Raw genomic sequence first — 15,845 nt, forward strand, 5'->3', positions numbered from 1 at the left:
AGCTTGATGTAGATCTCACAGTTTCTTTTCTGCATGCTTTCTCATTTTCAGCTACCAATGCAACTGAACCTCCTTTCTTTCTCCCCCTCTCCAATACCTCATCCTGTTCCAACTCTAGTTCATAAGTCTTCAAGATTCCATATAATCTTTCAAGAGTAAAGTCCTTATAATCCTGAGAGTTTCTTAAGGAAACAGTCATGGGTTTCCATTCCTTTGGTAAGGATCTCAAAAATTTAAGATTTGAATCCTTCACCTGGTACACTCTACCATACAGCTTCAGTCCATTCAACAGCTTTTGGAATCTATTGAATGTGTCATTTAAAGATTCATTCTCTTCAAAATGAAAGTACTCATACTGTTGAATGAGAAGCTGCATTTTGTTCTCTTTTACTTGTTCTGTACCTTCACACAGCAGCTGAACTGTGTCCCAAACCTCTTTGGCAGTTGAACAATTTATCACATTATCAAACATATCCTTGTCAAGACCATTAAACAAAATGTTCATAGCCTTCTTATCCTTGTGGACTTCTTCTGTGTCTTCCATTGTCCATTCTGCTCTAGGTTTTGGAATGGATTGACCAACAGCAATTGTGGCCGTAGCAACTGTGGCTACTTTGTGGGGAATGTGAGGACCATTCTCAATGCAGTTTACATAACCTTCATCTTGGGAGAGTAGATGAAGGTGCATTTTCACCTTCCAGTGGTGATAACTGTCTTTGTCAAGAACTGGGATCTTTACTCCAATATCCTTCTTACTCATCTTTGTTAGATTCCAAGATCTTTAAACTCTTTGTGTGTCAAGAGCTTGCTCTGATACCAATTGTTATTCCTAGAGGACTAACAATGAGATTTACAGAAGGGGGGGGTTGAATGTATATCTCAAAACTTTTTCAGGTTTTGAGAAGTTTATTAAAGCAGTGTGTTCTAGATGAACAAGTGTATGAATTGCTTTGAGCTAATGCAGACAGATATATATTCAAACACAAAATGTAAGGAACACAACAAACTTTAAAAACTTTTCTGGTGGATTTGTTGTTCCACCAGAGATGGTATATTAGAAAATCTGTGTTCAACAATGTTGATCACAGCTGCATCCTAGTACAAACTAGATGAATTTTCTCTCAAGATATTTCTTAACAGCTCTGGAAAATCTCTCTCTAATTACTAGCTTCTTCTTGGTTTATATATTACCAAGTGTACAAGTGAAAAACAATATAAAATTACAATAGTAAAATAAGTTCTTCACTTGCTTCTTTTCCTGTTCAATCAAGTACTTTGTTGACTATTGCATCTTTGTACTAAAGAAGAACGGCTGCTTTTTCTGTTGATCCTGAAATTCGGCTACCACATCTCAGTTTTCTCTGACAACCCATGTGCCTCTGTTTGTAGGTACAACTACCACTTATCAACGACTAATTAGCAGAACATCCGTTGAAGCTTTCATCCGTTGATGACTTCATCCGTTGAAGGATGTTATCCGTTGAAGCTTTCATCCGTTGATGCTCTCATCCGTTGAAGGATGTTATCCGTTGAAGCTTTTAGAGACATCCGTTGAAGCTTAGCTTCTCATCCATTGAAGGTCTTTAAGTCATCCGTTGATACCACTTCATTTATACAAAATTACAAGGCATGAAATATTTACAATTGGCCTTCCTATCTGCATATCATCTAGTAGTCAACATGACTCATAGTTTCTCTCAACTTCTAAGAATTACATTTTAAATACAGAGACTGAAATATGCTACAATACTAGACTTATTTCTAAGTAAAGCTACACCATCAACGGATAGCCAAAGTGGTCTTATCCGTTGAGGCTACAGACACTAAATTTCTACTTAAGTGTTTTGTTAAACATATCATCAAACTAATGCACATATATTCCTAACAGTTTCTCTTCCCCCGAGAGAGGTCGGTATGCCTCTATCTCTTCGGTCACCACTGGTTCACGATTGAATTTCCTGTCCCCGAACATGGCCTTTTCAATCCTGGACAGCCTGGTGCCGGACACATCGCCTTCCTCCTCCTGGTCGGAGTCCGAAGTCAGTGCGACCTTCATCCTCCTCCTTCTGTGGTGTGATTCAGAGTCCGTGGACTCATCTTCCTCAACATAGACACACTTCACTTTTTGAGAGTTTTTTCCCCTTCGGTTTCCTCAAGCGAAGCCCTAAGAGCCTTCTCTTCCAATTCCAACTCCTCCCTTCTCATCTTGATGGCCTTAAGTTTCAGCGTGTCGGCTTTTCGTTTCTTAGTACTCGCTTGTTCGGTCTCATTAGCCTCTTTGGATTTTTCCTTTTCCTTGGCCAATTTCTCAGCCCTCTGCTTCCTCACCATTGCTTGTTCCTCAGGAGTTGGGATTATTTCGGCTTCCTCATCGAAATCCGTCTCCAGATTCTGAGGGGTGATAACAGATTGTAGAGTATGATTGAGTTTTAGATCAGTGAAGCTCGGAGGGCCGTGTTCATCGTTGTCGTTAGTCATTGTTTCAGATCTCAGTACTTAATCTCGTATTTCCTACAGACAGCGCCAAATGTTATAACCTAATTTTTTTCGACCTCGTCTCCGCCTAGATGAATAGACTTCGGCCTGTAAAGAGAAGAATGCGAGGGACGATCCCCCGATTCACCTCCGGTGTCAGAATAAGTTAATAGGTTTTGATATGGATAAATCGGAATATGAGATAATATTATATTGTGTATATATGAACCTCTCATTGTGCGTATATAACCTGCATTAAATTAACGTCCCTTTCCGGGGTCTTCGGCATGTTCCACTTTAAGGGGGTAGTGGACGTTGTGGACAGGAGATTGCGTCTTCTCGATTATTGGGCTGCCCCTGATCTGGTCGACCTTCTTTCGGTCCACGCCATACCGATTTGTCTTCGGGCCAACTTGAAACATGGGCCTAACATAGTGGCCCTTGAACAATACCCATTGAATACGTATTTGAAAGATGTGTGTACAAATGCGTATTCAAATTTGGCAGTTAGTGAAGACGCATTACGCATTCTCAGAATGCGTATTCCTTTAAAGAAAATAAAGAAATGCGCATTCTCAGAATGCGAGTGAGAATGTGTGTTCTTTATTTTTTTATAAAAAGTTGAATACGCATGTGTAAAATACGTATTCAGTGAGAATTTTGGGCGGAACATACCGCCAATCAGCATTTTGAACAGTTGAAACTGGAAAACAATGTATTTTGGACATTATTTCACTTACAAACACGGTCGACAAATAGGATGATAAATATTTACCAACTTCTAAAAGATAAGTAATTTATAAGATATATCCGAATAAAATATGAGATAAGTAATTTATAAGAATGAAACATAAAGAATATTAACATATGCTAGAAAACAGGCGGGTTAAATATGAAATGTATGATCAATCTTATATTTATTAGACTAAATTATATTTGTGTTTTTCTGTTTTAAACAAACGTATACTTGTAATAAATTAGGAAATTTTGTAAAATAATGGTTTACTTAATGTTTTATATTTTTTATTTAATTACTTATTTTCCTATTTTGCTTGGGAAACGTATCGTAAGTCCTGATTTTCTGACAAATAATAAATATAAATAGATATTAGATAGCCACAAGTGTAGTTGAGTGTACCGCACCTTATCTGAAGAATCAAAATAATAGGATAGAGATGATCATTTTAGGTGATGCAACAGGTTAGCTGTAGAATCAAAACTCTGTTTTTGTTGCCATGCTGCCACGTCAAACTCACTTAAAATGGCTCCAATCTGAGATCAAATGTATAGCTTATACTAGGTTTGAGTAACAAACAAAACATAATTATTCAAGATAATGATCTCCAGACTCTCTTCTCTCTCAAATACTAATATTTACTTGCATAACTCATCTTCTTTCCTTAAATACAATTGTAGTAGTAACAAGTCATCTTCTTCTAAACTCTTCTTTGTCGGAAAGTGTCGGAATTTCTCTATGGCCAGCGTTTCTTCTTTGTACTCTAACAATGGAAATGGAACTCCAGATTCTGATTTTAAGGTACCTTTTTGTTTCTATATATATATATATATTTTTGCAACTTTTGTTAACCACTGATAATTATATTTTTTATAATTAACACTCTCGCGTACGTCTTAGTTTTGACATGATTGGAACCTACCCTCGACCGCTGATGATCATTTGTTGCCCCGCATAGGCACGAAATTATTCATAGGCGTGTGGTATGCTTATGTGAAAATTATAAGTTTGGAATGAAAATCAGAAACTAATTACAATCATCTTTTGTTTAGTTAACAATGAAAAGTGGTGATGATTCCGTGGCAGAACTCGAATTTTAAAAAATCTGAGTTGAGGGGTTTGAAATGTTTTATTTATCAACTTTATAAGATTGAACATTGGCTAGAATAAAAAATTTACAATAACTCGATCTTCCTTGTCCCTCCCGTAGTTCGGCCACCACCATGTATATTAATCAATTAAAAATAAAATACAAAGTTAATCACAATCATCCGTCACCATTATGCAAAATTTATTGGTCAAGTGATTATACTAATAAGTGATTTGTTTTTATATCGTGTTTTTTAAGTTAATTGATATTGATATTCAGAAGAGATCAAAGTGGCAAAAGTGAAGTTTTAAATATAGTCTTTTTTATTTGTGAAATTTTACCTTCTGTAATTGAGCCAGATGAAGTGTATTTGGGTTGTGCAACTATGAAGGAAAGGAAACCTTATCTATGCATCTTCAAAATTTTATGTTCAAAATGTAGGTAGCCCCTGTTTACTAAGGAAAGACATAAGGTGTCTAAGTTCTTAAGACTTCCCTTTTTGTCGTTAAGCAGTATAAGATGTTTTGAGTTACAGTATCACCTGTGATATGATATATTTTTTTCTTTAATATGTTCAATTGCTTTTGTCCTGTGGCTGATGTGGATGTTTGATAGCAGGGAGGTGTGTCATTCCTTAAAAATGTATTGGGCAGTATGGAGGCTGTTTATTTGAATCGGAATCCCACTGCTAAAGCCATTTTGGAACTCGTTGATTCAACTGACAAGGATCATATATGCTATGATCATATTGCTTTCCGGACATTTGGGGTACGTTTTTGTTATTGCTAATTTCATTGATTCCTTTAGAACTGATCCAACATTTTACTACCGACAGACTCCTTTTACTGTTAATGTTTATTAATTTGTCTTACCAAGATCATATAATGTAAGCGACGACTATTTTCGATTTTTTATTATTGTTCTTTGGGGTTTCTGACATGGGAATATATACATACATTTGATTCAATATCTTGTTACTGGTTTTTATTCAGGTAAGTGGACATGGAATTGACTCTTTGGCCAAATTTTTCCTTGACATGGGTTATTCTCAAAGAGATGAATTACGCTTTCCAGCAAAAAAGTTGAAAGCTTTTTGGTTTTCTCCTCCTAGTCTTCCGGTTCTTGAAGGTGGTAGTGGTATTAAGGGTCCCTTGCCCAGAGTATTTATATCAGAACTTCTTGTGGATCAAATGAGTTCAGAAGCTCAGGTTTGTTATTTTTATTAGCTATTTATGTCAAGCTTCTATAAGACTAAGACCATTTTTATTTTACGAGATTTAAATCCCCATACTGGTTGCTTATTTACTTTCGAAAGACTACTATTCTGTGAACTAAATTTCAATCATATTCTTAGTTCATTCTCAAAGGATGATAGTACCTAGCGAGAATGGTATCTTACTATCCCTTGAAATGAACTATAACCTGATTCAAATTTGTTCATGGAACCGTTTCAACACATGCTTGTTTGATTTGTAACGCCACTTGTATGTCACCCCATTATATTGCTACTTATTCCACCGTCTCTCACAACGAAGAGTTAATTGCTGAATATAGCACTGAAATTCCATGGTGTTGCAACTTTTTTGAAGCTAAGACAGTGAGGACGTGTCTGATTTCTCCACCCTAATCCTATTTATAAGTATAATTTGTGCAATAGCTAAAAGATAGAACTATATTTATAGAATTTCCAATCTAATGCACTGCTTTAATCGAACAGAAAAGAGCTCGATTTTGATGCTCTGGTTATCTCTGCCGCATCATCAATTCATTGAAAATTAAGAGACAGGTTTTAGAAAATGGTTTAATTTAAATCTAGTTTCGGAGTGGAAGTTCTATTTTAGCACCAAAATTTACCTTTTGGAGTTGAGACATAACAATAGCTAGAGTTGTTTTAGAGCTAGCTAGCATTTGACTTGCTAGCTAGCTCTAAGATGCATATAATGTTCAGCCTATTTTTATTAATTGAGCTGTAGCATGAGAAAAGCTGGATATGGTTAAAATTTCTACTGAAACCCATGACAGAGGTTTTTGTTTCAGCAACAACACTTGTGAAAGTTAGGTTTCAGAGAATAACAGCTTCTTCAGAAAATACCATTCGAAAACAGGTTCTGAAGTTTTGGTCTTAATCTACGCAGTCATGTTTTTGGAGGAATCAGAACAAGCATCACTTTTCCTTTCTACTTTTTTGATCTCTTTCTATGTTGTGATGCTTAGATACTAATTGATTTCGCCTATATTTATCAACTTGCACCAAAATCATTTTGTCTTTATGTTCAAGAGAGTTCCTTTTTCCATGCAGGACATAATTAAAAAGTACACCAACATATCAGATAGGGCTTGTAATCACGCAGCACTTGCAAGTGCAGTGGGATCCTTAATATGGGAAAAGCCATTGCATTCTGAATTCCAGAGATTGGCCAGGTATAATTGTTTAATCAAGTGCAATGATTTTGATAGGAATATCCAATCTAACGTGTTAGATGGGCAGATCATTGTAAAAAAAGTATGCATCATATCTTGTAGAGTATAGCTCATATCTTTAAGTTTTAAAAAACTTGATGAGCTCATATCCTTCAGCTATGCATTTAATTTAGTACAGTTATTAAGAAGTTTGTTTATTCTATCTATTTTTAGTTGTTATGTCTCGTTGTTTGTCGAGTATTCGTGCTTATTATGATCCAATGGATTTCAGAGAGAGCGAATATGCTGCATGGACGCTAGTAAATGGATATGCATTAAATCATGTCACAATATCCATTCACCGTTTAACATCGCAAATAAAGAATATTGAAAGCTTTAATCGATTTGTCGAGAAGAATAATTTCAAACTGAATTCTGAAGGGGGGGTTCTGAAAGGTTTGAACCAAGAATTTCCTGACATGTAGATAATTTCTCTGTCTTTTTAAGCATCAACGCGTATAATTATTTTTTATCTCATTATTGGGTTGATGGTTGTAACAATTTCAAAATTTCAGTGAGCCCTGATGGTCTTCTGTTACAAAGTTCGACTGTGGCAGACTCCTTCTCTTTTGAGTTCTCTGATGGTATCACAGATTCAGTACCTTGCTCTTACATAGAGTTTGCTGAACGCATGGTACTGCCACAGTACAAAGATATACCTAAAGAAGAGGTTAGAAAATGATTGCGTCTTCTCTACATTTTGCTTGTTAAAAAACTAACATTTTTTTTGTTAAAAAAATAACATTTGTTTCGTTTGTAATTATATACACTCTTGACTGATGTATGTTGCTAATTGTTCTTTCCCTAATTTATGCCTATTGTTACAAACACAATCACTACACAACTCTCACCGCATTACATGTTTACACAAAGTTGTTAAGTTTCTAACAGTTTATTTAATGAACACACAAAGGTCAAGGAGTTTCATAGGCGTGATGGATTCGAAGTTGGTAATGCTGACAAGATTTTTGAGAGCACGTCTATGGATCAATTAACAAGGAGAACTGTATACTGAGAGACTGAAGCATCAGCTTCTGCATTCATTATTTGGGAATTTGAAGAATGAAGATCCATGAAAGTGCTTTATATGCTAGAGTTGTTATGCCTCGATCTAGGGGGGAATGTGTATATAGTACAATATGTTGTTTATTGTGGTTCCAATAACAAGATTGATCCTCGGTCTAGATATAATGTAAACAGGTGGATACAGATGTCATGGTTATAATCTGTATTATATCAATATTCGCTATTAGACTGTTTGACATTAAGCATGGCTTGGTAAAATAAAAGAAAAAAATCACCACAGGAGCTATACATCTCCTCGGAACAAATAAAACACAGGTTGAATAAGGTGTAAGGAACCATAACAAAAAAAAAGATCATGGAACCATAACAAAAAAAAAAGATCATTCAACAATTATCTAAAAATACATATTAACGTACAACAGGCATTGCGTTTTTTGAAAGCTATTAAGAACAACATTCTAGGTACAATTTAACTTCAAGCTTCTTTTACATAGGAAAGAAGATGCCGCTTTTTATGTTTTAAATGCAAGTATTTACTTCGGTGAATGTCAGCTCCTAGTACATTACTTTCTCCAGCATTGGATGTCGTGCTTGTTTCAAAGATTGCAACAGCATAATTTATAAGGAATAGACTATGTGTGTGCCTCCAATCCTTTGTCCGCCATCCAAGACCCAACGGACCGACAAATATACTTTTGTTCAGCCACGAGAAGAGGAAGTATAGTACATTTGGCACTAAGAAGCGAAGCCCAGACTAGCATTGTCTATGACTTGCCCTGAGGTTTCGGTGAATTATGTGGGAACTGATGATACGGAGAAGCATGGGTACCTTTTGGCATTGAGAGGCTCCTCGGATTTTGCCCGGGTCTTGAAAACGAACCTGCTTGTGATCTTATAATACCATTTGATCCATTTCTAGTGTTCGGGCTAGATGCAACTCGATCAGCTTGCATGGTTTTGAAATAATAAGATGAGCTTGCCATGTCCTTCAGGTTCGGCAAAGGCTTCAGTGCTTCAACTACCTCACTCATACGAGGCCTTACTTTCGGGTCTCTGCTAAGGCAGCGAGCAGCCAAATGCGCAGCTTTCTGGGCACCTTTTACTGAAAAATGACCTTCGAGCCGAGGATCTATCAACTTATAAAATTTTCTTCTCTCCCCAAGATGAGGTCTTGCCCACTCCACAAGGTTATGCTCCCCATTTGGACGATTCTTGTCCATCGACCTCCTACCACTCAAAATTTCGAGCATAACCACACCAAAGCTGTACACATCACTTTTTGATGTAAGATGTCCTGAAATAAAGAGTGATTAATAAAAAAACACTTTAAAAAAAGGGATAAATGAGAAACCGAATTCCACAAGAAAGGTACTACTGGAAAGTCTACAAGTACAAATTTTCCATTTGGAACAAAGCTATATCTGTAACTTCTAATGAAGGGCGATAAATAAATAAAGTGGGTGTTTGTTTCCCCGTTTAATCATAAAATAAATACTTTTCTTATTGAAAAAAATAGAAAGTACCAATCATAGTGCGTTATTTACAAATTAATAGACCAGGAGCAAATTTCTGGTCTGTGACGTATGCTACTTTCTTCATGATTGGCAGAAAACGGACACCATAGTATTAGCCATGTAGTGTCAAACTATCTAGGACACTACGAACTATAAGCATAGTCCATATTTCAAAAACTAATTCATGGAATGATATAATAATAAAACTGTGCACAGTAAAAAATCACTATAACAGTAGGAAAAAGTTCTCTTTCTTTTAACTACTTCAGTATGCAAAAATCTTAGCTATTCTGAGAAATCAATTTCTTTTCCCATGTACCACCATGCATGATACATGGATGCGAATCATAACTTCCGGTCAGTAAGAGTATCAGGCAGTTCTTTGAAGTGAGGAAAGGAGACAAAGAAGCCTTGCTTATCTTAATCTTCAATCACATTTATTAGAAAAGCAGTTTTCAATTTGTTTTCATTACCCCCAAAAGCAGGAAAGTTTCTTAAAATTGGCACAAGACGATCCTTAAAACTGACTAACACAAGGATATAGTTCTGACAATAGATTGGCATATACCTGTCATCACATATTCTGGGGCAGCATAACCATAGGTTCCCATTACTCGAGTAGATACGTGAGTCTTATCACCCTCTGGACCATCTTTTGCAAGGCCGAAATCAGAAAGCTTGGAATTGTATTCCTAAACAGAAAGAGTTGTAAAAAATATGACTTATGAAGGTTAAAGCACAAAATCCTAAAGTTCCTGGCACTTACTGCATCTAACAGAATGTTAGAAGTCTTGAAATCACGATAGATCACCGGCCTTTCTGCTTCCTCGTGAAGAAAAGCAAGACCTTTTGCAGCACCAAGAGCAATTTTCATCCTGATGGACCATGGGAGAGGCAGAGACCCTGAATATGGTAAACCAGTGCATATATTAGTACTGATATGTAAGAGGTAGATCGATCAGTAAAATAAGGTATATACATATATGAATAAAATAACAAGAAAAAATTGCATAATAACTGCTCTAAATTTATGAACACAATACACTTTTCTGACAAAGATGGGCCTAAGAAAAAGTAAAAAAATATGTAAAGTTGTAAACAAAGAAAACTGCTGCGAGAAAGGTAGATTTACAAGCATCAGACTAGATTATAGAGATTTACGTAAATTTAAATTCCACCTTGGATGCAGTGGCATCTAATTCGAAGCACATGACGTTAAGATATGTGAAAGGTATATATAGCATCAAACTGTAAATTAAAAGTTATATACAGATATAAAGTTGTAAGACTAATGTGTGCCCGTCTATCTAGCAGCAGTCTAGCAATACATACACAGTTTGTTTTATCTAGTATGAATCACATCATTCTTGTGCTTCGCTTTTTCAATTTCCAGAGTTAAGAGTCTGTAAAGGAACCCAAGTTAACAGTATAGAATTTTTGGAACGCCTATTTTTTTAATATAATTGCAGCTCCCTGCAGAGATACAAAAGTGTCCTGACTGTACATGTTTTTCTTGTATTTCTTAAGCATATATACTGACATTTAGATTCTTTGTAACTCCGGCACCTCGGGACATCTAACCAAGGCTTTGGCACATCTCACCTAGGTTTCATGAGGGTCATGCGCCTTGGTGCGCATCATGCGCCTTGAGCAACACTGACAGCATGTTCTTCCCTCATTCAGCCAAACAATAGGAATACAGGACCCAAGATTTGAGAGAATATAATTATAAAAAATTAAGGTGATATCAACTTCCAAGTAAAAGAATGTTTTGCAACTAAAACCCCATCAAGGCGCATTTCACCTTGAGCAACACTGACAGCATATTCTTCCCTCATTCAGCCAAACAATACGAGTATAGGACTCAAGATTTGAGAGAAAATAATTATAAAAAATTAAGGTGAAATTAACTTCCAAGTAAAAGAATGTTTTGCAACTAAAACTTTTAAACCATCTCAGAAATTGGGGGTGATAATCTTGGATTATTGTACTTGTGTTTGTCAATGTGTCAATTTCTGCTTTGTTCTAAGACTTACTAAAATTTGATAAATATATATATAAACTATATAATAAATTATATTAAAAGAGTCAATGCGGGTCATATTTAGACTTTATTTAATTAAAATAGGGTGGGCTTTTTGTATTGAAACTGCCACCCCTACAGGAATTGTGCTAATTAATAGAAAGACTTCTTCTCATATTATCATAAAAGAAATATATTCCCCAAGTAAACTAAAGCCTGTCAATGATAGTTCTAAGATAAGGTTAACCAAGAGCCAAAACTTATAAATATCCAAAGTTGACTGGACCTTTAAAGCCTTAAACAAACTACCCAAAGACTACCCCAAAGAGTGTCAACTGCTAAGCCAAATCGCCGGTTCAAGGTTACAAGAAGGAAAGCCTACCACTGATAGTTCTAAGATAAGGTTAAACAAGAGCCATAACTTATTAATATAAAAAGTTGAATGGACCTTTAAAGGCTTAAACATTCTATCCGAGGAGTGTCGGCTTGTAAGCCAAATCGTCAATTCAAGGTTACATGCTAAGGAACAAAAGCAGTGTTCTTGATCACCACATTTATAGCCAAGCCTATAACTACAACTACTAGACAATGATTTTCTGCAGAAACCGTGGCTTTAAATAGAATAGGGAGATGAGATTTTACTACTTGGAGTATCTGCCTTCAGGCAAAATAGCATGCGACAATCCAATGTCTATGAAAAACGGAACTGCTAACTTCAACTCAATTACTCGACTAAATAATAGTTGAAATACATAAACTAACTGAACATCACAAAGACATTATTCTCTTAGAGACAGTACACGAATTTAAAAAGCAAATCATCTCTCCGAGACTCCGACATTATTGATAGTCAAGATTGATGGTTTAACATTCAGGATTTTGACAACTAAACTTTCTAATGTAAGGCTATAATATACACCTGTCCTATATGCTTTCTTTAGACACATACCAAGAGATAATAGTTATCAATTCAAAGACGAAAACAACAAAAAAGTGACGGAAACATACTCCTAAAAAGGTGGTTCTCCAGGCTCCCTCGAGACATGAATTCATAAACCAGCAACCGCTGATCATCTTCAATGCAATAACCAATCAGCTTAACCAAGTTTGGATGAATGAGGTCACCTAGAAAACTAACTTCAGCCTGACAAAGGAGATTCTTAAAACATCAATAACACTGGAAATAGACTGAACAGACATCAAAAGAACATAGATTAAAAAAAAAGTAGGGAAAATGTAAATGTAGAGGAAGGAAATAGGAGGTAAATATTGAGATATGTAAGGGGCAACAGACCAGCCATTCTTTGTGACCCTGAAGTCCATCATGGTTAAGAGTTTTTACAGCAACCGTAAGACCAGTTCCAGGTTTCACAGGTGCTGTACCATTCTCTTCGATCCACCCCTTAAATACACAACCAAATCCCCCTTCACCAAGAAGACTATCAGGCCTAAAATTTCTAGTGGCCATCTTAAGATCATTAAATGCAAATTTCCGAAGCCGAGAAGCAATTTTAAGTTCCTCTTCAAGTTTGGAAGTGGATGTACTACTTTCTGCAGTACTGGTTGTAGTTGATGAGATTGCGGTAGTATGTTGGTCTTTCTTACTGTTGGCATATTTGCTCTCTGCAGCAGCACAGAACAAGTCAGACAGGATTGATATGTGCTAATATATTAACAAACTATAAGCAAGATATTAAATCAAATCATTCTGCTGTAGAAGCATATGAAAACTACCTCACCCGGACTCTTCAATTTTGCCCTCATACCCGTGTCCATCGGACATGACATGGGTCTGGGTATGGGATCCGGGTCAGATCCTTCATATAGAAACCGGACACTTTGACTTCAAAAAATCTTGTTCTAAATAATATACAATGCCTCACAACAACTTAGTTATGGATAGAAATGTCAATAAATTACTATTCTCATGTTATCCTTTTGATTTATGCTATAAAAATGACATAAACAACTGTGTATGTGTTTTATTAATTTGGTAGAAGACAATAATTTACAATGTGTAAAATAAAAAGTAGGTATAATTTCCTAGGAGAAGGTTATATACCGAATCCCCATACCCGTGTCCAATTTCGGATCCACATCCACGAATCCTAAATTTTTAAAGACTAGGAGTCTGACACTTGAATCCGCACCCGTGTACAACACTCGTCCCGAGTCCGAGTAACTTAGCATGAAAATCCAAGGAACAGAAGACTGACAATTCAAACGTAAATAACAAAAAGATCACTAGTGTATAAAATGCTAGTTGGGAACAATAATTATTAATAAGATGACACCAGTGCGGTTAGAAATTAAAGGACTAATGTTGTTCTATGTTTAGAGCATTTAAGTAAATTATATTTGTATGATTGAGTCATCGACCATAAGCATGCAATCCAAAATTTAACTAGTCCTGTAGAAAAATGATTACTAATAGAATTTAAGGGCTTATTAAAAATTATGCTTTAAGTTGAGAAAAGAAGATTTGATGCCTTCCAAAAATATTAGCAGCAGAATATAACAATTCCCTATTCTTCCCTTCGCAGGTGAACAGAACTACAATAGAAATTAAGGGATCTGAAGCACAAAACTATCCTCATTGGGGCACAGCACTATTCTGGCTTTCACAAATAACAAAATTTCTTAAAATGGTAAACATTTTCTTTTTAGACCATTAGTGAGTATAGTGATTATGAAATAAGTTCATACAAGCATACATTAGGATGTGATGATGTATAAATTTTATAGAGGCACCTATACATACTTTGAAATTTTAAGATCTAACCAACAATTCTATCTTTTAACATTCATAGATATGGCTAGCTTCAGATCAACCTGTCTCTGTATTTGATAAAATAAATTTCTGGGCTCTAAATCACTAAAATATTTATCTAAATGTACTAACAAATGTGTACATAGAGTATTTAATGATCAACATAGATGGGAAAAGGTAGGAAAGAAAACATTCTACAAAATACAAATGCATTTACACATTTCCCGTAGCACTAGACACTTTAATTTAGAGCATAGACAAGCATATCTTTCATACTGAAATGTAGTCTCATAACAGCACGTGCAATGATAGTCCAAATCACAAACGGTTCTTAACAGTTTTGCAGCGATTTTGGTTCAAGGTAAAGTGTCAGCATTATACAGGCATGATCATTACCATAACCATGTGATGATTTTTTCATCTTTACGAATCCCATTTCACTTCAATCATGTGATTCGAATCCACAAGACAAGTTTAAACAACACTGATGAGTAACAATCAGATAAAGGCAAGCATTGAAATACAAGACATAGTATGCACTTATTTAAAACTAAATTCAAACATCATAGATATCAAACAAACACAGATATATACATAAAGTAAAATGGTATATACCGTGAACACTGATACCACTAATTGAGTTGTCAACTTTAGATCTCGATGAAATACAGCTCCGAATCGACCTCAACGCAATCCAACAACCAGCCCCTTCCACCTCATCATCGTCATCATCTTTCTTCACCTTGTTCTTCGATTTCCCCACTTCCCAAGACTCACTTTTAACATCAGTAGCCCCCATTTCTCACAAACTCAACAACAACACCTACTCAAAAACCCATCACAACCCAAAATCATAAGCCAAAATTACCCAAACCCCAGCTCAAAAACTCATCAAAACTAAAAAATTCAACCTTACAAATAGCTAAAACACAAAAAAGATACAATCTTTAGCCATAAAGAAAAATACACACCAGCTATATAAGATGACATAGCAAAACCCAATTCAAAATTTCAAAAAAAAGTTGAAATTTTTGCACCGACCCAAGAAAAGAGAAAAATCAAATCACATGCCTAAACACAAAAAACACACTTAAAACACTCGTCTTTAAAGTAAACAGTAGTAGTTTCTATCCTGACAACACACTGTAATTTCAATAACAAAGACTCTTAAGAAGTGATCAATTCAAACATCATCATAAATTCAACATATACACACAATATACATATACACACATATAAAAGAGGGATTCCAGAAGAAAAGCAAATCGAAAACAGGGTCAGAAGTTAGAAACTTGGATATAAAAATATTTTAAAATTCTTTTTTCCACAAAGGCTCTTATTATTTTACTAATTTACTTATTATTCTTGTAGTACTTTTTTTCTTATTTATTATTAATAATAAATAATTTTAGGGATAAAGACCGTACAAGTGCAGTACAGCAAAGACTACGACAGACGGACAGCTTTAGATAAACAATGTATTATTGTAATTTGATAATTAAATATTATTGTTTTTAATAAAATTTTGTAATATCTATATATTTATACTATATTATAATAGACGAAACATTAAAAATTTGATATTTGATAGTCGGTCGGCCGGTACTTGGTGGAATTACTTAATTATCCTTATCTAATTATTTCAATTCTAATTATTAGGGTCTAATTATTGGGGTCGGTCAATTCTAATTCTGATTGATATTAAAGTCAACTTCATTTATTCCTTTACCAATTTTAATTCTATTTTATAT

At 35.2% G+C, this 15,845-nt stretch overlaps 2 protein-coding genes across 2 annotated transcripts; one reads left to right on the forward strand and one right to left on the reverse strand.

The window, feature by feature from the left end:
• Nucleotides 1-3,662: 3,662 nt before the first annotated feature.
• LOC141677692 (2-oxoadipate dioxygenase/decarboxylase, chloroplastic) lies at nt 3,663-8,023 on the forward strand. The gene is made up of 7 exons (XM_074483731.1): nt 3,663-4,012; nt 4,920-5,069; nt 5,294-5,509; nt 6,601-6,722; nt 6,994-7,157; nt 7,277-7,431; nt 7,675-8,023. The coding sequence occupies exons 1-7, from the start codon at nt 3,812-3,814 to the stop codon at nt 7,774-7,776; spliced, it is 1,110 nt and encodes a 369-aa protein (XP_074339832.1). The 5' UTR covers nt 3,663-3,811; the 3' UTR covers nt 7,777-8,023.
• A 128-nt stretch (nt 8,024-8,151) lies between these two features.
• On the reverse strand, nt 8,152-15,404 carry LOC141677691 (serine/threonine-protein kinase PBL34-like). Its single transcript, XM_074483730.1, has 6 exons — nt 14,710-15,404; nt 12,619-12,947; nt 12,333-12,468; nt 10,068-10,204; nt 9,870-9,993; nt 8,152-9,081 (listed from the first exon to the last, which is right to left on the reverse strand). Exons 1-6 carry the CDS (start codon nt 14,891-14,893, stop codon nt 8,552-8,554), a joined length of 1,440 nt encoding a protein of 479 aa, XP_074339831.1. The 5' UTR covers nt 14,894-15,404; the 3' UTR covers nt 8,152-8,551.
• Nucleotides 15,405-15,845: the final 441 nt, after the last annotated feature.

This window comes from Apium graveolens, chromosome 8 (genome assembly GCF_009905375.1).
Source record: "Apium graveolens cultivar Ventura chromosome 8, ASM990537v1, whole genome shotgun sequence".
Taxonomy (NCBI): Eukaryota; Viridiplantae; Streptophyta; class Magnoliopsida; order Apiales; family Apiaceae; genus Apium; species Apium graveolens.

Coding starts and splice junctions, on each gene's coding strand:
- LOC141677692 (XM_074483731.1), top strand. CDS start 3,812: ATGATCTCCAGACTCTCTTCTCTCTCAAATACTAATATTTACTTGCAT. Junction 5,510..6,600: donor AAATGAGTTCAGAAGCTCAG/GTTTGTTATTTT, acceptor TTTTCCATGCAG/GACATAATTAAAAAGTACAC. Junction 6,723..6,993: donor GAATTCCAGAGATTGGCCAG/GTATAATTGTTT, acceptor AATGGATTTCAG/AGAGAGCGAATATGCTGCAT.
- LOC141677691 (XM_074483730.1), bottom strand. CDS start 14,893: ATGGGGGCTACTGATGTTAAAAGTGAGTCTTGGGAAGTGGGGAAATCG. Junction 12,948..14,709: donor TAGTGGTATCAGTGTTCACG/GTATATACCATT, acceptor GTGCTGCTGCAG/AGAGCAAATATGCCAACAGT. Junction 9,994..10,067: donor CTAACATTCTGTTAGATGCA/GTAAGTGCCAGG, acceptor CTTTCTGTTTAG/GAATACAATTCCAAGCTTTC.